A 24,082-nucleotide genomic window follows, 5' to 3' on the forward strand; every position below is an offset into this window, starting at 1 on the left:
AACGTGTTAATATTAAAAAAAATATTATTTTAATATATTTTTAAATAAAAAATATTAAATAAAAACGTCACCCACTTGGAAGACAGAAAAAAAGAAAAGAAAAAAAGGGGAACATTGAAGGTTGGTCAAAGTAGAATGGAAAGGAACAGAAGAGTCAAAGTCAACTGAGAATAAATAATAGAAAAAAGGGGGTAATAATTTAGGTTTCCGAGTTGCAGTTTCAATGTACTTTCAGGGTGGGGAGAGGTGCACGGAAGGTGTCATTGTGGTGGGAAGGTTCGAGGAAGGAAGGGAAGGAAGAAGACGAAAGAGGTGAGTTCAAGAGGTGGACTCTGGACGGATCGCCCCACCCACGCTCTTCAAATTACGGTGGTTAGAAATAGAGGATGTACAGAGAGGGTAAAATCGAATGGATCGGTGGTTAGAAAGACCAATTAAAGATCAGCAATTGAGAAACCGCGTGCGGCACACCATCCCTCAGGAGGAAACTGCAAAGCAACCATGAAGCACTCACCAAGCGCATAGTTTTTATTTTTTATTTTTTTGTATTTTAAAATGAAAAAGGAAAAGAGGACGAGATGTGAAAGGCAATGCTGCTAGCTGCTGCTGCTGCCGTCTTTATTTGAACAATACGTGTGATGTTATGTAAAATTTCGATATCAAGTATGTATGGAGCTTATTAGTCCTTCGGACATGGTTTATCTGACAATAGTAAGTAAGACAATCCTCTTTTTAACTGTTTGTTTTGTTTGACGCCCGCATGGTGGACTGGCGGAGAATAATAAATTTAGATTCATTTTGGTAAACGCGAGAGAAACAAGGGCACCCATTCCTCCTCTCTTCTCTTCTTTCCATCTATCAGGTTTCAGACCTCATCTGAGCGCTGGGGATTAACGAAGAGTCGCTGCGTTCTGACTCCTCCTGATCCAGACAGTCTTGGATTGGATTTCTGTGGTAGTTGTTTGCACAAGAATCTCAGGCCCAACCTTCCCCTCTTCTTTTCTTTCCCTTTCTGCGTACATGCGCGTGCATGTATCTGTAGAAGAGATGCTCGTCTTACTAGGAGCAGGAGGAAGATGACCATATCAAATCATCAATCTTGAGTGACAGAGATTGAGAGAGACAAGTATAGATAACATGAGTAGACAATCGGTCGCAGTAGAAGCAGGTGCTTCTCACTTCACCACCTGCCTCTTTCACAAGTTTATGGTATCGTATCATCTACCTTTTCACTCCCTCTTTTACTAGCTACTTCTTTTTATCCCATCAAATACTGCTCCCTCTTCTTTATTTATTATTTGTTATTCTTTCAATCAATTGAACCCATCTTTGTATTATGGATTTTACCGATCGAATTCCTTCCGGAAAGCTTCTCTTTCTTTGTTTTTAATTTCTCTATCAGCTGTTAACACACACACACACATACATGTATGGATGTATGATCACGATTCCACAATGATTGTTGGCCTTTTGTGATGGGAATAAAGAAACATTTTGATGATCAGTGATTGATTCATTGCAGTGTGGTGCCTGTCTCGATCCTTCATACTCCCCAAACTCTTCTGGTAAAGGCAAAAGTAAATCTTCCATTAAAAAATCGTCCCATGGCTTCCACTTGGTCGAGGGCAAGTCTGGTCATGCCATGGAAGACTACCATGTCGCTGAATACAGGAAAGAGAAGAATCATGAACTTGGTTTGTTTGCCATCTTTGATGGTCATCTTGGCAATCGTGTACCTAGTTATTTGAAAGATCATCTTTTCAACAACATCCTTGACGAGGTCCATCCGTCCCTCCCTCCATCCGTCCCATGTCTATTGTTATTACCAACCCTTTCGCTCTTATCTTTTTCCCTGTGATGATGCTTGCAGCCCAATTTCTGGAAAGATCCTGCCACTGCCATTAAGAACGCTTATCGCTCCACCAATCATTTCATTTTGGAGAACTCCATGGAATTAGGCCCTGGGGGCTCTACCGCTGTCACTGCAATTGTTATCGACGGAAAAGGCATATGGGTCGCAAACATTGGTGACTCTAGAGCTGTTGTGTGTGTAGGAGGCTTCGCCAATCAACTTACAGTGGACCATGAGCCACACACTGAAAGAAAAAGGATTGAGAAGCAGGGTGGCTTTGTCATAACCTTTCCTGGTAACATTTCGCCATTTTTTTTCCACGTTTGATGGCTTTCAAGTCTCTGTCTTTTGGTGGAACTTTCTGCAGACTACTTCAGCTACTATAATGCAGATAGTTAATTGGGTTACCATTTCCATAGTATAAACTTATCACACCATTCTAGTTTCTTTAAAGAATTGCTTTTCTGCTGTGATTCTTCTGACTGAACAAACTAATAATTACTTCAGGAGATGTACCCAGGGTTAATGGCCAACTTGCAGTTGCACGAGCTTTTGGGGATCAAAGCCTTAGAGCGCATTTAAGCTCAGAGCCTGATGTAAGATATGTGCCTATAGACTCAACTATGGACTTTGTTATCTTAGCAAGCGACGGATTGTGGAAGGTCAGTGATTATAATACCTTAATAACTTGTAGTTTTTTAATTTTTTCATTGTCATGCATCCCACTCCATAATTTTTTCTTCAAGTGTGTGTGAAATGATAATACTTGTAGTCACTTATTGTAACACTTGCTGTAATGTTGAACAAAACTCATGTTGGTTTTGCTCTAAGAAAAACACAGCAGCTAACACTTTCACTTTATTATTTTCATATGTTTTCTTATTCGTAATTCTGAATGTTTAAGATGGCTCTATATATAGCTTTACAGACTTTTACTCTTATCCAACTAAGATGAAAACTAATCAATTAGCTAACTCCTAAAAATGATAAAATTCTAATAGATAATAATCTTAATATTGTAGAGTTCTAACAATATTAGAACTCTTACAAACTCTAAATCCTATGAAACTAAATCCTAGCTGACATTGAACTCTAATATTGAGTTATGCATCCTTGTGATAGCAACTGGATACGCTGTGCTTATTTAAGAATAAAACTGCCAATTTTAAGATACTCGTCGAGAAGCTTTTACCGTGTATTCTGACCATTTTAGTGTATTTTTGGAATTTCTTTCTGCATGTCGAGGGTGGGATTGATTTCAATTTGCAGTTGGGCTGCTTTTATTATTGAATTTATACATTAAGCATGAACTTGAGTCCTCAAAACCAGTGTGCCCTTCTACTGAAATTCTTCTGTCCCTGATCTTTTCCCAGTTGTGAATGACGTAAGAGTCGAGTGTTTATTACTGTAAACTAATGAAAATTCACTTATGGTGGTAAGAAATGCAGCAACTTGACTCCGACAGCATATACCGCTTGCTTCCTCTCTGTTATTGAATTGTTTGGCTGAAAATTATGAGCTAGTTAGCTGGTGGTACGCTAGCATATATATATATATAGATATAGATATTTGTCGTTGGATTGCAGAAGCATGTGCTGAATCACTCGTGTTTACTTTGGTTTCTGTTACGAGAGTCCTGGATTGCAATGGAACTGCAATACTTTATGTTCCTGAATCTACTCCACATAACGTCCATGATACTGAGTCATGCCACATTTAAGAGTAACTATTACTACTGTATACCCACTGGTTTGCTGTGATATTCTGCAGGTCATGAAGAATCAGGAGGCAGTTGATTTAGTGAAACCAATCAAGGATCCAAGAGCGGCAGCTAAGCGCTTGACAACCGAGGCACTGGCAAGAAAGAGTAAAGATGATATATCATGCATTGTGATCCGGTTTGGATGAACCAGTGAGAGAGCACATTGCCCCTACTTACCAAGGCCGCTTGCTTTGTTCATGTCTTCTCTGTAGTAGTTTTGCTTTTAAAGAAAGGGAGTTAAGGTGGAAATGTGTGCATTTTTTTTTACCAAGGAAAGATTTTCCTCATCGATCCATGAGCCACCCTCTACCTCCCTATACAGGTGGGGGGTGGTGGTGTTTGTCCATAGAAGAGATGATTCATGGGGAGTGGCAAGCTTGTTTCGCTGGATTGATGGTGATAGATAGAGAAACAAGAAGGTCTTAGGTTTTTATTTAATTCCGTGTACATAACACAATTTTCGCGTGCTGTCTTTGTTGCTGTGATGATAATAAATGCTTTGGTTTGGTATACATGCGATGTGTTTTGCCTCCAAAACAAAAGTGCAGGCCTATACTGTATTGTTTTTGCCATTCTTGCAGCTTCAAATTCATCGTTATACCGTTCTTTAGATTTTACAGAAGCTTTCAGCTCTTCCGCAGCAGCTTCCTTAACTCGTTTTGTTGCCTTAATTTTTTTTTTTTTTTTTAAACGACAACTTGGATCAGTTCAACTTAAAGTTATTTGTAAGATAATATTCTAATATAAAATAAATACTCAACTTTAAAAAATAAAATTTTTAAAAATCAATTAAAATAAATAAAATAATTCTAGTCAATTAAGGTTAATCTACTAAACTCACAACTTGAGTCATAAAATCAAAATAACCCTATTAAAAATAAATCAAAACAACTTAGAAATTTCAATTCTCAATCAACCCAATGTTAAAATATTAAATTGAAAAAAAAAACAGTAAAAAAATAATTTTTATATGAGAAGTTTTTTAGTTTTTCAAATTTATAACTGAGTTTGAAAAACATATTTTTAAGTCCTTTATGGTTTATTTTTATATGATTTTTATTATTTTTCAAATGAAAAAAAGCAAAAACTAAAATGATGAATAATAAAATATTTTTATTTTATATACAAGTGCTTTTTATAAATATAAAATATTAAAATTAATTTCTTTTATGATATCATTTTTAATTAGTGTCATAAACCTATTCTTTGTTATAAATATATATAAAAAATTCTTTGCTTTTTTATTTAACAAGTAGTAACCTTGCCATGATCATTTTTAATTTAAACCAAATAAAATTAATATTTAATAATTAAATTATCAAAGAAACTATTATAAATTATGGTTTTGATTTTTTTTTCATAATAATTGTAGTAAGACATATTTCCTAAATTGTTTTTCAATGAAATTATCTTTCTCTATTCTTAACGAACATGTTTTCTGTTTTTTCCTTGAAAAGGAGAAAAAAAAAGCCCATCATCTTTACCAGAACATAAATACTTCATAGTCTCTTATAAAGAATACAATCAAAGTAATCACCAGTTACTAATAGAGCAAGAAATTGCTGACAGCCCCAAAACCCTAAACCCTGCTAATATCCTATGATACTATTATATGATCATGTAGCTCTATTTTTACTTTACATTTTCAGATTCTCAAACAAAACAAGTACTGAACCCAACTATGAAGCAACAAGTTTAAGCACCGAGTTGCGAACAACGCCTTGTACCGGAACATGGTAAAGCCAGACAACACGAGGAGGCACGAAAGTACTTGTACATGTTTCATAGACTTGTACAAATAAGCACAAAAGTGTAACCACTCTTCGAGAAATTTCCAAACAAAATATCAAGCCCGATGATAAACAGAAATTGTTCTCGATAATCCCCTGGAAGGGGCAAAAAATGTTTGTTATATAAGGTGCCGGGAGCCAAGCTCTGTCAACGTCGACAATGGTTGTTGGCTACAGAAAGACAATTTTTTTTTGTTTTTATGATTAAACCATGAAAGCAAACACAGGTATTCCACCACCCAGATGTGACCCATGTACATAATTCCACCAAGGAGTGACCAAGCAAGAATAAACACCAATCTAGACCGGTCTACAGAACAAGACCCTCTCCAACAATTTCAAGGCTAAGTGTCACAGTAGATCATCTATTATCTTTTCAATGGATAAAACAATATTTGAGTATCAAAACGTGATTAAGAACTTTCCTGCAGCCTGTATATTGTAATTTCCTGTTGCTTAAAATAGCGACGATCCTCTTCATCAACCAGAACAAGGTTCAAATAATACTTCACACTAAATTTGTTGTTAATGTTGCGATGTGTCGGTGTCAGTTCATAAGGGCTAAGAAACAATCTGATAGGAATTGATTCACCTGAAACAATATTCATATGCTTGTATGAGATTGCTTTGAAAAACACAAAAACAAGGATATGTCCCAACTCAAAGATCAGAAAGTAATCAAAATATATGTAAATTTGAAGGGGGAAAAAAAAGATTATTTAAAAACTTGTTCGGTATTTAGTTGAAAAAGGTCGGAACATTGGTCAAAAGACTTTCAACCAACTCTTCACATAGATAATTTGTAAATCTAGTGTAGTAGTTTGTGCTACGTTCATCATACTGTCTCGGTGGTTATGTAGGTTAGATTACAAGAAATTTCAGGAAGAATGCTGAACATACCTCTGACAGGAGCTCCATCCATCAACTCAAATTTAGCTAGCGTCTCTGTCTCAACATGTGTATTGGCCCCTGATCCTGTTGATTCTCGACGCCTGATCTCAAGATCCATATTTTTTATCTTAATTCTTACTAGAAGAAAGTATATCTTTCCGATAATCACGTCTTTTAGATGATACCTGCATAATTTAATTTCCAACAAGTCAAAACATAGCAGAAATTTCAATCAAGTCTACAGCTAAATAATTTAGCTCCCAATGGTTTAGTCACATTCAACTGGAAAGGCTCCTTTGCTGATTAGAAGCCACAGTTCAACATAATCCAGCAACCACAGGAACAAGAGTTTTCAAATTACAGATCTCATTATCCTGCCACACTTGGATTACTCGAGCCTAAAGAAGAACATAACAAACAAAAAGAAATTGACAAAAAGCCTATTCATAGAATCTTTCTTGTCTTACTTGCTTTTATTGTATTCAAACTCAATGTGCAGGCAATCTTCAATGCCAACTTCCATCTGCACAGGTTGTTAGGAAGAACATAATGAGTTAGAATTACCAAAAGATTGCCAACCTTACAGTGAATTAGACATACAGGGCATAAAAAACTATCTGGTTATTGTATACAGTGGCTATTGCTAGCTTGCTGCTATTCATTACTTTGTACATTAAGGAATTCCCCACTAAAACTACCAGAGCCTCACAAAGTATTGAGACAACACTCCAGCTGAGATGCCAGGAACTTATAGTAGAATTTTTCACTTACCTTTATGCTGTTGTTGATTGGTGGAGGGGGAGAATAGTTGCTAACCTGATACATAACAATTCAACAAAGGTAAACATAAGAAATGTTGATAACAAAGGCAAGAGAACAATGTGCAAGAATTAACCCTGTACTGAATTAAACATGATGCAACTATTAGAAAACTATTTAGGTTAAAATATGTGAGAACAACGTATCCATTCAGTTCCCAAAAATGCAGTCTGCTATACAGACAAGTTCATAAACTAACAAGAAAATGCAACTTGATTTGTCCCATTTGCAAAATACAAGCCAAAAAATATGAAAAATATACTGATAAGCATCAAACATTGTGTGCGTGTGCACATGAAAGAAAGGTGGTACATTTCTTAAGAATTACCACGAAGTCCTGGGATTCAATTATGCTTCCTGCATAAGCACGGGTGACAGTCACTTTCAGAACATACCTGTAAAAGGCAAATGCTATTGTGACATGAGTTAACTATTATAACATCATTTACCTATTCCATTTCATAAAATCTAGTTATTTTAGATTTCCATACTGAGTGCTATGCAAGTGATTATTCCTAATCTAATCTTCCTCTGCTGCTCCTTTGGCACTCCACATTTATCTCTCTTCCCTCTATACTATTGAGTGTATACACTATAAAATTGAACTGGTAACTGTGAGGAAAAAAAAAAGGGAAAAAAATTCCTTTGTACATTAAAACAGCATAGATTAACAATAGGATGAACAGGAAACAACAGCTATTAATGCACAGGCTGAACTTCAAAGACGACAAAAATTAACGGTAAAGAGACATGAAAAGCCAACAGCGTGATAGAGATACCGTTATGATCAAGAAGCCAGTGATGCAAAGATACAAGATTGTGATGATATGTTCAATTGCTTTTGGCTTCAATAGTAGAGATAAGTAATCAACTGCAGCCTTTTATTGTTAAATAAAGTCATGCTACATATGGATTTGAGCCTTGATATATAAAACAATGCAAGGAGCTACGTGTTTATCACTAATTCCATATTTAATTTTCAAAAAAAGGACTAGTGCAATTGGATTAGGAAAACAGCAATTCAACCTCCATGAGAGGGGCACAGAATACATCAAGGAGGGAATCTAAAACCACTTTCGAAACTGCTTACGTTGAAGTGGAAATGATTTGAGAAGGAAAACTAACAGCAGATTGTCCACAAAACACCCCTTGAAATAAACAACAGGAAGGATATGAAGAAAATATGGAACTTCCATATTTTAAGACTACATAAGTGGGGCATACCTGAGCCTCACATTCACCCCATTATATGTCTCATACGGCATTTCAACTGTGGAAAACTCAAACGGATACGTCTTTCTTTCATATATTTCTCCAGGAACATCCAATTCACGTACTGCAAGAAAGAGAAGCCAGAATCATGTCTGAAATCAAATGAATTATTGTGTGGGTACAAATATGGCTGTTTACAAGGTCTTGAGCAGAGAGCAATGGGAGGCACAAGCAATCAGATAGCATTGATAATTAATAACACAATTGTTGATAGCAAATAAAAGTATGCAAAAGTACATGAAAATTTTAAAAATAGATAAAAGAACATGCATGGTATATACTTTTTTTCTAATGTTTATAAAACAAAGAGTAAAGAATTGATAGCTTAGTCAGGAACAGATTTCTCCAGAAAATAACACAGCACGCGTTTGGAACACTGAACCAGTGTAAGTTCAACCTTTTTATTCAGAAGTTAAATTGGAAGCCCAGAACATTGATCATTGTGCTTCCTCTTCAGTGACCAGTTTCATCACTAGTCAAAACAATTCACCAAGCATTTTATCAGGAAGGACTAGAATGGTAACCTAAACCAAATTAAAGGGTTTGCTGGTTTTCAAGTCAGGCCAGCTCATCCAATCTGGGTTTCAAAATTATTGCAATAAACAAACTAGAATTCCACAAACTACAAAGGGACCATTTATAGAAAAATCTAAAACAAAAGCAATAAATAACATGTATAGTATACTCACCAAGGGACGCAAAGTCATAAAAATTGCCTCTATCGAAATACATCTCTGTGAAGTAGAATAAAAAGTTCCTTAAATCTTAGGAAAGCAATTGAAGGACAACTAACACAAGTTAAAATGCATATAGTACAAAATAATCCAATTCCAATCAACTAGCAAACAGAACAGTTAAAATTCACAGTAGGAGTGATAGCAAAACTCATAAAACTCACTGATGGGTATTTTCAAAAGAAGCAAAGTAGTAGCTATGTATAATAATTATTTGCACAGCTAGCATTACCAACTCATTCAGCACGATCTTTCATGGGTTAAATACCAGCTTTTATATTTTTACTTAGCAAAGATAAATTTAAAGACTGGTTTTGGCTTTGTATGATGCCTAAGCTGAAACCACTGTTATACAGTCCTTAGTTTATAAGCCTGGAGTGTTAACAAAACAGCAGCGAGGCCAATCCTAAGGGAAAAATATTTAATAATTTTGAACTGACCATTAAAAAAAGAAAGCAATATTTGAACTTGGGACTGAAATGCAACACGTGAAAGATAGCAATCATCGAAACAAGAGAGGTAAGTTTCACCAAAGAACGATTTTTTTTTAAAAAAAAAAAAACTAACCAATTTGGCCAAGAAGTTCAACTTTAACACCAATGTGATCGACCTTTCTCCCTTGCAGTGGCTCTATAGAAATCTGAACAGGTCATCACTCAGCAAAGCAAATGGAATGGAAATAAATGAAGAAGCCACTTAACGTAAGCAAGCATTCGAAGATACAAACATAAAAAATAAAGAATCCAAAGCAGAGCACCTTTCCAGCAATGTTTTCTTGACTATGGAAGAGCGGAACCATCAGCGTTTGGCCATTCTCCTTTTTCATCGGAACCTCCGCCGGCAGCGAGTCGACAATTACAAACAATGATGAATTGATGGATCCAACCAACTTAATTAAAACATAAGAACATACATAATTAAGGAGGAGAAACCTGCTTGCGATTTTTTGCATCGGAAAAGGTGATGGAGATATTACATGAAGGCTTGAAAGCTCCAATTAGGTAATTCTGATCCATCCATTTGCCAGTATACTCTCAAATCTCATCACCAAACACACACCAAAAATACGAAAATAATAGTAATTTAATGAAGGAGGAGGAAAGAAAGAAGATACCATTCTGCTGATTTAAATTAAATTCTTCGAATCCAATCACAAGGACCTGCAGCCGATCAAGATGCAAAAAAAACGACATAAAAGGAAGCACTCGTTAAGTAGTCAGCCGCAGCTTACTTCTGATGAAATGAAATGAAACCTGACTCACCGAGTGAGAAAGAGGGAGTCAGTGATCGATGATGGTTGAGTAAATAAAATGAGAATTTAATTTGGATTCTCTTCTCTAAGCAAACCAAGAAGTTTCCTTCCTGTCTATTGTGTTCGCACGTACATTAATTTCAAATCGGTCCCCGTAACTAGGAATATTTTGGTTACAGCATCCAACGGATATTCGAGATTCAATTTAGCCCTTCTATTCTATTCCTCGCATGTCAAAGACACAGCCCGTTTTCATATTTGGGAAAGGCCCCCGCCTGGTATGGGCCATCTGATTCAGGCTCTGATATGATGGGCATTACTCAGGTCCTAGTTGTTCTGTTTCTATTTTCACTGTTATTTTTTAAATGTATTTTATTTAAAAATATATTAAAATAATATTTTTATTTTTATTTTTTAAAATTTATTTTTGATATAAATATAGTAAAAAAACCCAAAAAAATTAATTTTAAACATAAAAATTAAATTTTAGACAAAAAAGGTCCATCCATCCATGTCCAGCTCATGAAAATCATATCATATCAATTTATTGCTATTGTGTGTTTTCTTTCCTTCTTTATATCTTATTAATAAGTTTAAAATTTTTTATCCTTGTTGAAAAGGCTTTAATACTATGCTAAAAAAATCATATGATCCATGAGAAGTTTAATTGCCAATTAAGAGGCTTAGCATGATTTTATACTATTTAATTATTTAATATGCTTATTTATTTATGCTTAGTAAAAATGCTCCAAGACAATTTATTTTTATTTGCAAACTTTTTTTTTGGTTGAGTTGTACTTTTAGTTTTTAGTGTAAATTATGGAATGTTATTTTTATGCTTATGAAAGATTTTAGTGAGTTTATGTATTAGATATGAAGTTTAAATCATGTGTCCTCTGATTTATAGATGGAGGTATTTTTATTTAATTTAAACTTTAAAATCTGTTTTTTTATATTTTAATTCGAGATAAAACTAAAATATCTTTACTATCAGTATTTATCCGTGCTCTGCAATTTCTCTCTGCAGCTAGCCCAGAACAAGAAGAGAAGACGAGAGCCACTGCAATGCTGCAGACAGCGGCTTACTATCGACTGATCACAACTGGCTTACTATTGGCTGATCACAAGGTCCAGGGAGCTGGGTGAGAATGCTAGATATATGGAGATGGTTGGTGAGGCTTCAAGCTCCAGAAAAGACCAAGTTTTTTGTTTGGCTAATGTTCCACGTTAATAGCCTAGTACTGACCAATATCTTGCGGTTCCATCGATCGTAAGCTTACAGCGGATGCATGCAAGATGTGGTGCGTAGATGTCACTTGGCGGAGGAGGAGCTGGATATAGTTCATTGCTTGAGCTGGGCTGCATGAGAGACATGGTGATGCATGCTGATTTAAATATGCTTTGGCGGACCCTGCCGAGGAACGGGATAGAAATTAATGTTTCTTGCCTTTCTATCTTCCTTCCTTCCTTTCTTTCTGTCCTTCTGTTTTAAATACACCGCCAGTCTATCACAGCCTCCAACTTTTAAATAAAAATCAGGGGTGGCGTCTTTTACCGAGCTAATAGATTTCAGTAAAAAATCTCAGGAATATAACACATTTCTTACTTCACCGCTAATAAAAATCATGATTTTATTAATAAATTATTATTATCATTTGTGTTTGCATTAATTAAATAACTGTTAATAATAATAATAATAATGATTCTTTAATACATAAATGCTGATGTGAATCAGAATTATGCTATCACAACACAAATTTAAGCTCAAAACCAACCCTGAATGTGAGGTGATGTTGTTCAGCTAAGCAAAGCAGGCGGTCCTGACTTCTTTCCATGTAACTTAATTTGCTCGTTTTCTCCCATCTACGAATACAGATCACAGTCAAAGTTTAAGAAAGTACAGACAGTCGCACGCGTGGTGCAGGTTTACAGCTGCCGACTGCTCTTCTCCTCTCTTTTTTTCCAGACTGTTTCTCTTCTGCATCGCACACCAGTTATAAAACCTAGTAGAACTTAACGAGTCTATCGAGATGAAACTTGATGTAGATTGGGTTTCACTACAAGCGTTTTTTTATTGAATCGTCATCATTTTAAGGATTTTTTCTTCCAAAACAATTGTTCTTCTAGATGTTTAATCAAAGCTTGGATTTATCTAACTTGCAATCCAAGTACTGAGTTGGGCCAACCCTTCAATTGTATCTTATTACCATGCTGCTATCTTTTACTAATTCGGAGTTTCCCTCTTAATTTGCACAGGAAAGAATCACTATTATGCTCCTTCTGGGCTGGGAACAAGTCAGATACCATGGTAAAAGCTCACATCACACCACCAGGATGCAGCTGACCCAACTAGTGAAACCACTTTTCTTTTCAAGAACACAAATCCCAGCAACAAGAATGTTGGAAAACTGATGCAGAATGCGTTCCCCCTTCTGCTCTTGCCAAATACTGGTTATCCATCTCTTTAATACAAGTATTAGCAATGTGCTTGTATAGCTCGTCAATCAACTTCCCTTACATTCTATGTGCTCTGTAAAATATTTTCTGGAAGACATGTTCCTCTGGAGGTGCTTCTTCTGGAATCTGGGTGTGAACAAGGAACAGACCAACAAGACTCGCTAAGACCAGAAATCAAGGATCGGATCACAAAGGCCTAAGTCACAGCTGCAGTGCTGGCATTTCCAGCTCCTTCCATATTTTTGTTTCTAGGATTTTACTGGCTACCAAAAACAAATCTCTCAATTCATAAACCTGTGACTTGGAAAGCATATCTAATTGCAGGCCCATATAAGAGAAGCACACAAGGAATCTCGTACCTCTCCAGGAAGCCATCTTTCTTTTAACCAGATGCTTGCATCCCCTGAAACAGTCTCCCTTTGCACCATATTTCTGAAGGATTATAGAAGGCAATCAAAAGTTAGTATTACGCGTACAAGGATCTAACATCTGCTAACAGATAAATGAGGATCGTCTGTTTCTCAACATTTTTCAAGTTCTATCTACAGAAATACCATTATCATAGTGTATGCTTAGTTCATGAAGTGGCACTCAGAAATTCATGAATAGACCGCTTTTAATTTGCTTTAAAACCACAGGCTGTCCACATACTTACGCTGGCTAACTGTTTGTAGTTGCTTGCCCTGCTGCATTTAACGCAGAATTGTTCCCATTGGAAGGGATAAGAGACTGGATTGATGAGTTTTGCATTGACAACGGAGGAAGAAATACTTTGAATGCTGTTTACTCCAATGTAGCCAAAGAGTCGTGCTATACCGAGGGGAGAAGGAATTTCCAAGGGCCTGGTTTGGACGTTGGTTGCAAAGCAGACTTGTTGCATGACTGATAATCAGAAGGCGTAGATCAAAACATGCACATCAAAATTGAAAATATGATCAGAACCTACAAAACTGCACTGGGATTTATGGATGGAAAATTGGTTGGCATTGTTTGCCGGAAGTTGGGGCTGAAAGAAAATATAGCTTAACATATTTAAAAGGACACTGATAATCCTCCCTTCACATGTTCAAGAAAATGACTATTCTACCTGGACGTCCAAGAAGATGAATAAAGAGAGAGTTCAGTTTCCAAAAGCTCATCTTTGATTTTAATTTTTAAAATTTTTAATATCCGTTATATTTCTATCAAATATTAATATAAATATAAAAACTATTTATATCTCATTAAATATTTTTAGGATAAAATTACACTTCATATATTTTTATTCATAAAAAAAACAAGATTTATGGTCTATAAATATACAATGAGACCTCTAAATTAAAAATTTACAATCTTCATTCTTTATGGTATATATATTTTTAGAATATCTCTCAATATTATTATATTTTTTTTCTTTAAAAATATATTTATTTAAGTGTTGAATTAAATAAAATCTTTTATATATACTATCAGAAATCACTTACTACTATTAAATATTCTATCAATTATCTTCAGTATTTTGATTAAAAAAAAAAATTACTAGTATCCATCGATTAAATGATTATTAACCTCAATAGCCCTATTCCTAAACTAATTGAAAATTTTTGAAATTCATCTGACAGAGTGATGCCTGGTTCCAAATCCCGTGTTAAGAGTGTGTTTGGTATTGCGGTAGCTGTTGTGGTTGTGGTTTGAAAAAAGTTGTTTTATAAAAAGTACTTTTAGTTGAGGTTGGTTTAAAAAAATAGGTGTTTGGTTAAAATTGTGGTTGAAATTGAAGTTGAACAAAAAGTAGTTTAATGTGTTTGGTTAAAAAATTGCTTTTCAAATTTTAGGTTATAAAATAATTAATATATGTATATATATTAATGGTTTTTAATTTAAATATTGTAAATTTAACTATTGCTATTACATCATGAAATAAATAATACTTAATATAAAATATTTTTTATTGTTCAATTAAACTATCTACAATTTCATCACGTATGAAATACATCCAACAATGCTATAGTTTTCTTAGTTTTTTAAGCGCGCAACAATATCAGGTAAATTATAATTAGGAACAAAATTGAAATTGCGATCAAATTTTGCAAATGTTATGTCATCAATAAAACACAATTAAAAAGAAAATTTAATTTTCTTTACTAGGTCGGACCCGGTACAATATATTTAGCTTTGAACTGGACCCGGTCCGACCGAAATCATGCACCACTGTTCACGTGAACAGTGGTGCATATCCAATGGCGGAGCCAAAAATTTTTAAATAAGAGGGCAAATTATTAACAAATATTATATTATATAGCTTTGATTGACTCTTCATCCTTAAAGGATTTACGCTTGAAATACTTGTCTAGTGACATGTTAATTTAACATGAACCTCTTGGATTTTTTTTTATCATCATTAGTGTCTATATAATAATTAACATAACTACACAATAATTCACTGTTAAACAAAAATTAGTTGAGTTACATAATAATTCTAAATTTTTCATATGAAATTAATAGCAAAATACACGTTAATTCATCAAAATCAAAACTTATTTCAATTCATATCTATATGCATATAATAAGTATGTTGATTAAATTATACTTAATCATTTCTAGACATTTAATTAAGGAACAATGCCTAGTGTATGTGTAAGAGGAATAATGCTTGAAATTAAAACATGCTTTCTACTTGATATTTTACTTACAAACAAATCATGTGAAAATATTAAATTTCAATAAACTACTCTGTCAATGCAAGAGATGTCAAAAATAGTGGTTTTGCATGAATATTAATTTATTTTTTTATAATAAGAAAAGAAACACTTAATTGATTAAATTAGCAGATTTAAACATTTATTTTGAACATATTCATATCAAAACCACTAAATTATCATAAATCTTAATATTTTTAATAACTAATTATAAAAAAAATAAAACTAAAATTAGATAATGAAATAAATAGAAAAGATGAAGAAAATTTATTTAAAGTATAAAGAAAAACACAAAAAAGATTAATTGATAAGAAATTTGCACAATGAAAGATAAAGATAAAAAAAAGGGGGAAAGGGGAAAAATTGGGGCAGCTGTAATTATATATATATATATATATATATATATATATTGTATTATATTAACATATATCAAGTCAGTTAACAATAAAAACCTTCCTTCGTGTAGCAATAACTCATTAAACTAATATATTAATATTTTAATATATAAAAAAATAATTAAGGGGGCAATTGCCCCCTTTTAACCTACTGTAGCCTCCGCCACTGTACATATCTCCACTGTGCACTTAAAAGTCCACAGTGGAGCTCTCCGCTCCACACTGAAAGTAGCATAGAGCTGCTTTCAGTAACCTGCGTTTTTAACGCAGGAATTGCTGGGACCCACAAGGCTGAATTAAATTTTCAGCCGTTACCAAACATGATGTTTACGCGGTTAGCTTTAAAAGCAGAAGCTACCGCGTAAACAAACACCATCTAAGAGAGGTTTCCAGTTGAGCAAAACTGGAAGCTGAGGGAGGGGCAGCATTTTGAGCTGTAGCTGGAATTGCATTAGGAGTGGCTCTAAATAAGGAGCTCTGACCGGCAGGAGCTGGCTTTGAGGGTGCTATATAGGGATTACGAAGAAGGTTATTGAACTCAATCAACTTCGAGTACTCGAGTAAATTTCTCTCTTTCAACCCGCAGAAGAAGGGGTATGGTAATAACTGAACATTGGATTCAGTTTTGCATCTATGAAGGGTTGTTTCCTTTGACATGTACTAGAAAGTTGCATATTGTTTTTATCGCATCCCTCTCAGATTTAATTCCATGTGTTTGAAATCAGAATTGCAAGCAGAAAACATTAGCATCTACTGTTAACAAGTATGGGAAAGCAGTCTTACCAAAAAAAAAGTATGGGAAAGCAGCATCAGCAGCGGCGGCGGTGGGAAAAAAGCAGTCTTCTGTATTTGACTTACAATTGATTGCAATCATCACATGATGCAGCTCGCAATTCTTCGTAGCTAACATCACCAATAATGTCACAGAGGCCGCTGCATGCAGACAAAAGCAAAAGCTGAACCCAATGCATCCTCGAAGTAGCAAGACAGCAACAAAGCTAAATCCAATGCATCCTCAAAACTTGGCAGGCTGAGAGGGTTGATTACCAGGTTGTTGATGCGATCAAGTGGCCGCAGCGTGGTTGTGTCCTGATTAATTTACCCCACATTTATTTAGACGTTGGAGTTGTTTTGAAAAGGATTTTTTATTTAAAGATATATTAAAATATTGTTTTTTTATATATATTTTTATATTCAATATAACATATGACACAAAATATTAAAAAATAATTTAATATTTTTTTACATTAAACATAAATATTTATATATACAGATAAAAATGTCAAACAAGAGTAATATCACAAACACACATAAATAGATTTGGGTTGGGCTAGACAAGCCCACTTATGTTAAACAACAGCCCCCCGTCGTCGTCGTCATCAACAAAGGGACTCCATATATATTAATACTAGCCCTGGGAGGGATGGTGGAGGCTAGGATAGTAATTAGCAAACAAAACAAAGGAGGGGGGACTGAGAAGAAGAAGATGAAGATGAAGATGAATGGAGCCGCAGCCGCAGCCGCAGCCGCACCAGAACCCGCACCCGTAGAAGCAGAAGTAGCAGCAGCAGCAGCAGCAGCAGCAGCAGAAGAAGAAGCAGTGATAAGGATTTTCGTGGGAGGATTGGGGGAGAGCGTGAGCAGCGAAGACCTGCGCAACATATTTTCATCAAATAAGAATTTGGGCTTAGGGATTCAATCAGTGGAGATCATCAGAAGCAAAGGCCGATCCTTTGCGTACATCGACTTCTTCTCTTCTTCCAACAACTCCCTCTCCAAGCTCTTCAACACTGTATTTTTTCAATCCATTTCTGTTTCATGTATTTCTTTTTTCTCATCTTAATCATTGATTGATAACGCTGCTACCGCCTGATTGCTTCCTTTATGTTACTACCCTGACTATCTTGTACCGAGGCTAATTCTACCTGCCTGTGCCTGTTTCTGTGACTGTTCAGTATAATGGGTGTGCTTGGAAGGGTGGGAAGCTTAGGCTTGAGAAGGCCAAAGAGCATTATCTTGCTCGCTTGACATGTGAATGGGCTCAAGATCAAGATGAAGATCAACATCCTCTCCTTCCCACTCCTAATCTTGATCATGCTCAAGATGATCCCACCAACAAGAAACTGCCCATTTCTTCAAAGCCCAGCAACAAAGAGCTTCTTTCAGAAAATAAGCAACTTCGCCTCTTCTTCCCCGGATTAGGAAAGGTAGAGTACTCGTATTGTTATTGCTTATCGTTATCGTTATCAATCTTGGATATGTCTCCAACTGTAAAAATATTTGCGTATACATGTAAATGTCTGTCTGTGCTGCAGATAAAGTCAATACCTTTTAGAGGAACTGGCAAACACAGATACAGTTTCAGACGTGTTGAAGTTCCTCCACTTCCCAAGCATTTCTGTGATTGTGAAGAACACTCGGAGCCTCCTGCAGCTGCAGCTAAATGCAGACACATTCCTATCATGGAAGAACAGGGTGCTGGGATGGACAAGGAAGAAATCACTTTGATGAATTCTGTGATGAATAAGCTCTTTCAGATGGAAAATGTTTCAGACAATGCATGCTGTGAGATTGAATTGGATAAGAAAGTAGATGATTCCATGAAAACCACTGATAAACCACCACTTGAAGAGAATGAAGGGGACATCGATGAAGATGATGATAACCTCATAATTAACATGGTGAGTGTACCACAGGAAACCATATTAACTCATCAGGTACGGTTTAATACTCTGTCCATCAAAAGTCATTGATTTTGATGGCATCTGCTGTTGTGGTTATTTCTCTTTCAAGTTTGATTTTTAACTCCATTTGCTACCTCAAATATCCAGAGACGAAGATTCAATGTTAGGCAAACTTCGACAGATGAACCGACTCAAAAGGTGCTCCAAAAGCAGAAAAGAAACACTACACCTTCTAATAAGAAGAGGAAAATAGTTCTCAATGAAGAAAGTAATACAAGTGAAGGAATGCCTGCTATGCCGGGAGGTAATGGGAGTTTGCTGGAACAGCAATCCAAATCTGACAATGCATCAGAAACACTGCCGGGACATTCATCTAGCAAGGAAGAGCAACCCAAATGTGATAAATTCGCCGACTCTAGGGACAGTGAGAACAATAAATCCTGGAAGCAAGAAAATCAAAATGAACATTTCGGCAGGATCAAAGAAGTGGGAGGGCACAAGGAGGCTCTGTCTACCAAACTGGATTCTGCTTCAAATAAGCCAGGCAGAGGTTATGCATGGCTCAATAAATCCTCATGGACACAATTGGTTAGTGGGAATAACAGCAATGCTTTCAGTATTACTCATATCTTGCCGGGTGTTACTTTTGGAAAGGTAGAGCCATCAAAACCTGAGGGGTTGGAAGTTCCCAGTTCTATGAAAAGCATGCATGGTGATATATTTAAGAAGAGCAATATTGTTCCTACCGTAGATGGCACGCTGGCTTTTGGGGTCAGAAAGGAGGGTAATGTACAAAATAGAGTGGCAATGAGCCCGCAGACTGTTGTAGGCAATGCTGAGGCTTCTGCTCCAGTAGTGGAGAAGAAAACCAATTCAGAGACGAAGCCAGTATATACCAGAGATATTTCCATTGGAGAAACTTGTTCATTCATGAGGACTGCTGATTCAGTGAAAGAATGGGCGCGGACCAAAGCAGCTCTAAGCGGATCCCGCAAGAGAAAAAACAATGAGAAGTAGGTTCAGAGAGCATCTTACCAAGTACAACTTTCCTTATCTTTTGGCCAGCAATCCCCGGCTGCCTCTGATTACAACCCATCGTTGGTTTATTGGAGACGAGGCCTTTCTTTTTCCCTTAACTGTGTTTTTAATTCTTATTTGGCCATGCTCATAATTCCTGTTAAATTGGTTTACAATAGACAAAACCTCTGATAACTGAAGAAAAATGGAAGTGCTGCATTGTGCAATTGTATCTCTATCAGATAATACTTCGTGGTAAAATTGATGCGATCGATTGATGGTTGCTTTATTACTTTCATGCGATCGAAATGTGCAGCAGTTCTGATGACACAAAACGAGTCATTTTATGGACTTGACTGCTCTTTTACCATGGCATCGATCGCTTCTCTTTTCTTCTTTTATTTTTGCCTCCTCTCTTTCGTGTGGCAGTTAACTACCACCTATAACCCGCATAGAAACGATTTTTTTTTTTTAGGATGTTCAGGACTAAAATCTTGAAGGAGATGTAAAATTAAAAGGTAACCTGATGGTTTTTATTCCCTTGTTGCTTTTTAAACTGAGAGAGTTGTACCTACTGCTTGTCCATCTTGAATTGAATTAGATGTACTCAACATGGAGATTGAAGCGTCAAACCAACAGTTGAGCTAGAAACATTGAACTTTTGCTGCATAAATTTGACTGATTTTCTTTCCTTGAAATCTCAGCTAACACTCCTCAGCTTCTTTGAAGATGCAAACCTAAACATTTTTAGTTCTCATATTGGGATGGAATTTGCGCACGATAGTATTATTCTTATAATTGCAAGTGGCGCGCATTACACACGAGAACTTGAGTGCAGCAATCATACAAAAGGCTTTTCAATCATCAAATGCTCAGAATCATGGCTTCCAGTGAACTTTCATTTTCTGCAATTGTCAACTAGTTTAGTGTAGGATCGGATGTTCCTTTTGTCCTCGATCCCGTTTAGGACATTTTGCCTTCTCAGATTCCACAGTGTCAGAGTCTTTGTGATTGGATGGTTGGAATAAATAGCAATCACTATTCACTGCAGCTTGCCCTGGTGAGGAAACATCAGCAGATGGAGAGTGAGGCAGCAGTTTGGGTTCTGAGACAGGGACAGCAAATGATGATGGCTCATAGATCGAAATCGCTTTCTGTTCCATTAACTCCCTCAAGAACTTTTCATTCTGCTCAATGCGTATCTGAAGCTCTTTCTGTGCCTGCGCAATAGCCATAAAACAAACAGGTGCTACAGACTGATGTTGAAATTCTCAAAACTTTGCGATACAAAATCAGTGTCCAAGTTCAGGATTCTGCTCTCTTATTCTTAATTACTTGTTCATATGTTTTTTTATCACCCTGCTTAGCCCTTTTGTCCCTGCTACATGAAGCACCCATTCTTCCTTATGTCGCCTATGAATTAGATTTAAACCATTTTAAATTATCATTCAGCAGTTATCCAAATTCCAAAAACCCTTTGTATTTTGAATTATTTCCCCATAATTCTAATGTGCATTCTTTTAAGCCTGACCTACTTCTGTCTGTCAATATTATATCATCTATAAATGCCATGAAGTTATCATGATATCATTGCTACAACAAAAGGAAACAAACAAACAAGCCATCAAGCCGACTAGAGTATCGAGAATGCATCAAGGCACCTTAAGCTGCTCATGCAGCAGCTTTTGAATTTCAATTTGTGTGCGCAAAGCCTCTGTTACTTGCACGTCTCTGCAAGAGAATGATTCATTGGAGATTTTGCTTGAACCAATAAAGAAAGAGGGAAAAAGAAGATACCGATCAATGATCATTCACCTATTGGACTCAATGACAAGTGCATCATTGTTACTGTTCGATGAAGCTGCTTTATTCTCTACCACGGTGGAAGTGCTCTTGTCTAGACACCAAGTAGCAAAACAAGTGGAAAGTTAGGATTGGCAGTCACAAGCTTTAAAAGAAAGAGAGGAAAAGAATTGGTAGAATCGATTGGAAGTTGGAAGCATCACAGAGCTATTTGGTGAATATAAAATCTTCTCTCATTGCTATCAGTATACCACAAATTTGCAGTTGCTTGTGATAGGTTTTGGAATCATGTGACGAAACTACTTGTCTTTCAAAGAGAAGAGAAAATTTAGCATGACAAAAGGAGGACTTATTTGAAGACAACATATTCCATTGTACAAGAGCAAGATTTTCAAAAATAAAATCACCAACCAACTATTCAATTACATGAGAGAATCATAAACCAAATTTATGTTTGAAGCAGGATATATGGTTCTAATTATCTGCCCGAAAGAGACAATGTCACTAATACAAGAAGCATGGACTTGTTTCTATGAGAAGGTCATACCATGATTTGTCTCCGGAAATTTTTTAGCAAGGCGGTATTTCTGCAAATCACAAGGCACATGAAAACAATTGAACAGATTTTTAGTAGAATTTGTTTGTTATGATAAAGGATAGTCTAGACAAGAAAAATTACCTGCAAATGGCTCTTGACATGATAGATACTTAAGCCCTTAACATTCATAATACCCAGTATACTTTTTGGAGTTGCAACTACAGTTATTAACAGTGGAGAATGTGAGTTATTGAAGGAAACTACCACCAAAATTTTCTTGGTCAATCAAAGACAAGAGACTCACCATCAGGGCCTCCGAGGGATTTAACTGCATCTACAAAAAGGTCATGAAGCTCAGTCGTCCATCTTATTCTTTGCTTTTGTGAAGTTGCAGCTTCAGGAAGTCGGTTAATGCTGTCATCCATTTGTGCAGCTGACGAACGATAGTTTGCATTATGATTCAACTCAGTGACAGGGATCGATGAAACTCGCTGTGCTTCCTGCATGCATTTTCAACTTGGATGATCATTAATACAAGATCAATGTCAATATCCAATTCGTTTTGCATCATGATCAACCTCCTTGCCTTGTTAAGTACAACTATCAGCACCTGATAAAACTGAGTAGAAGTCTTGAACAATTTACGTTATAAAAATTGATTTACTCACATTGGAATTTTGGGAGACGTCATCGACGGGAATTTCAAGCTCCTTGGACAAATATTGAAGTACAAGCTTCTCAGTGGATGTCAAACTCTCCTTAGTGCAGTGCAAACCAGTAAAGCTCCCACCAGAGCACTCGTCCAGGACACCCATCAAATTTTCGTTTTCAGGCTCAGTAATTACATCTTGTCCTCCAAGAAATAAAGAGTCTGAAGGGGGAGTGATATGATCGACAGGTAGAGGACGTTGAAGGAAAGGTGAGGTGGGAAGCTGGAGATCACTCTCAGCAATTGTCAAAGGTGATGGTTGTAAACTGGCGGAGAACATGGTGCCTTTGCGAGGTTGACCAATGGAGCCATAAGAAACAGCATCATTCAAGATAGGGCTCGCGTTTAATGTCCGTGTTAGGAACAAGGATGCCTGTGGGAGGGAATTGGGTGGTTTTGGTTGTACGCAATCAGGCAGGACAGCAGAATATTGGAGATTTTTATTTAAACAATATAAGCCTACTGACTCAGTATTCAACGAAGAAGGATGGGTTTGCATCGCCCCTTTCCTTCTATTAAAGGACTTGACAGTACTATAGAATTTCATGATCCTCAAACGAGAGGTCTACTCTTCAGCCTTCACTTTTTCACCTTCTCTCCGGTTAGCAGAAAGGGAAGGATATCTAGAAACACAAGGCAATTAGGGCAAGCTACATTATAGCAGCAAAACCATCTCAACAAGTACTAAACCTCCAGAATATAATATTTTCAGAATTTGCAGCGGTACAAGATACAAACATCATCTTATATAGAAGAAGAAAAAATATTGAATGAAACACTTGAAAACTGAAAAGAAGCAGAGAAAGTTAAAAATAAACCATGGATTATTTGGACAGCACAAGTTAGTGCAAGGAAGAGGCCATGAGAAAGAAGAAAATCACCTTGAGATGACCCCAATTGCCATGCGTTAAGAAAGAGGAAGAGGGTGCTGTATTTGGTGTGATGGCTTCTGTCTTCCTGCATGTATTCTACAAAAACAAGAAAAGCCCACCAATGAAGCTCCCCTGCTTCCCTCTCCTCTCTCCATGTAAATAAGGTAATGATGTTAAAACAAAAACGATGAAGTTTAGGATTCTTTGGGGGTAAAAAAGAACTCCCGTGTCGGGAAGCTTTTGGTAGCTTGTGTTCCTCTGCACTGCATTGTTAAATCATTAGAATCATTTTGGCATGTAGTTATCACGAATTAGTCCAGTCAACCAATACGTCAAATCAATACTTTTATCAAATAATCCATCGTAGGAGAAGTTTACGAGAACTTCAAGGTAAATAAAGATGTTACGATGTTGCTCTATTGGATTAGCCTTGTTTAGATCCCTCGCCTCCCCAATCTTGTCATTATATCATTGATCTTAATTGGATTCCATGTTCTGTTTATGTAGAAAGATTCAATTCATTTTCATTACAACAGGATCATAAAATAAAAAAGTGT

The 24,082-nt window shown here is 36.1% G+C and overlaps 4 protein-coding genes across 8 annotated transcripts; 2 read left to right on the plus strand and 2 right to left on the minus strand.

Annotated features, from left to right (window-relative positions):
* The first annotated feature begins 208 nt into the window (after positions 1–208).
* Positions 209–4,126, plus strand: LOC133674432 (probable protein phosphatase 2C 44). Its single transcript, XM_062095531.1, has 5 exons — positions 209–1,209; positions 1,523–1,780; positions 1,871–2,147; positions 2,360–2,514; positions 3,623–4,126. Exons 1-5 carry the CDS (start codon positions 1,138–1,140, stop codon positions 3,758–3,760), a joined length of 900 nt encoding a protein of 299 aa, XP_061951515.1. The 5' UTR covers positions 209–1,137; the 3' UTR covers positions 3,761–4,126.
* Positions 4,127–5,093: 967 nt separating this feature from the next.
* LOC133674792 (vacuolar protein sorting-associated protein 26B-like) lies at positions 5,094–10,524 on the minus strand. 4 transcript variants are annotated; one of them, XM_062096040.1, is made up of 12 exons: positions 10,383–10,523; positions 10,235–10,280; positions 10,053–10,127; positions 9,878–9,952; positions 9,688–9,760; positions 9,076–9,120; positions 8,339–8,450; positions 7,443–7,509; positions 7,067–7,111; positions 6,763–6,818; positions 6,305–6,480; positions 5,094–5,996 (listed from the first exon to the last, which is right to left on the minus strand). In XM_062096040.1, exons 2-12 carry the CDS (start codon positions 10,235–10,237, stop codon positions 5,818–5,820), a joined length of 906 nt encoding a protein of 301 aa, XP_061952024.1. In that variant the 5' UTR covers positions 10,238–10,280; positions 10,383–10,523; the 3' UTR covers positions 5,094–5,817. The 4 variants fall into 4 exon arrangements, with proteins under 4 accessions (XP_061952024.1, XP_061952026.1, XP_061952023.1 ...); XM_062096042.1 differs by having other exon boundaries at positions 10,034–10,127; XM_062096039.1 differs by having other exon boundaries at positions 9,878–10,127.
* Positions 10,525–17,310: 6,786 nt separating this feature from the next.
* LOC133674540 (protein REPRESSOR OF SILENCING 3) lies at positions 17,311–19,895 on the plus strand. Of its 2 annotated transcripts, none has more exons than XM_062095706.1 (4): positions 17,311–17,694; positions 17,858–18,109; positions 18,218–18,619; positions 18,734–19,895. In XM_062095706.1, the coding sequence occupies exons 1-4, from the start codon at positions 17,326–17,328 to the stop codon at positions 19,601–19,603; spliced, it is 1,893 nt and encodes a 630-aa protein (XP_061951690.1). In that variant the 5' UTR covers positions 17,311–17,325; the 3' UTR covers positions 19,604–19,895. The 2 variants fall into 2 exon arrangements, with proteins under 2 accessions (XP_061951690.1, XP_061951691.1); XM_062095707.1 differs by having other exon boundaries at positions 18,218–18,583.
* Positions 19,896–20,362: 467 nt separating this feature from the next.
* Positions 20,363–23,796, minus strand: LOC133674541 (myb family transcription factor PHL6-like). Its single transcript, XM_062095708.1, has 8 exons — positions 23,535–23,796; positions 22,613–23,276; positions 22,249–22,444; positions 22,086–22,162; positions 21,954–21,993; positions 21,419–21,500; positions 21,265–21,334; positions 20,363–20,823 (listed from the first exon to the last, which is right to left on the minus strand). The coding sequence occupies exons 2-8, from the start codon at positions 23,198–23,200 to the stop codon at positions 20,527–20,529; spliced, it is 1,350 nt and encodes a 449-aa protein (XP_061951692.1). The 5' UTR covers positions 23,201–23,276; positions 23,535–23,796; the 3' UTR covers positions 20,363–20,526.
* Positions 23,797–24,082: the final 286 nt, after the last annotated feature.

This window comes from Populus nigra, chromosome 15 (assembly GCF_951802175.1).
Source record: "Populus nigra chromosome 15, ddPopNigr1.1, whole genome shotgun sequence".
NCBI lineage: Eukaryota > Viridiplantae > Streptophyta > Magnoliopsida > Malpighiales > Salicaceae > Populus > Populus nigra.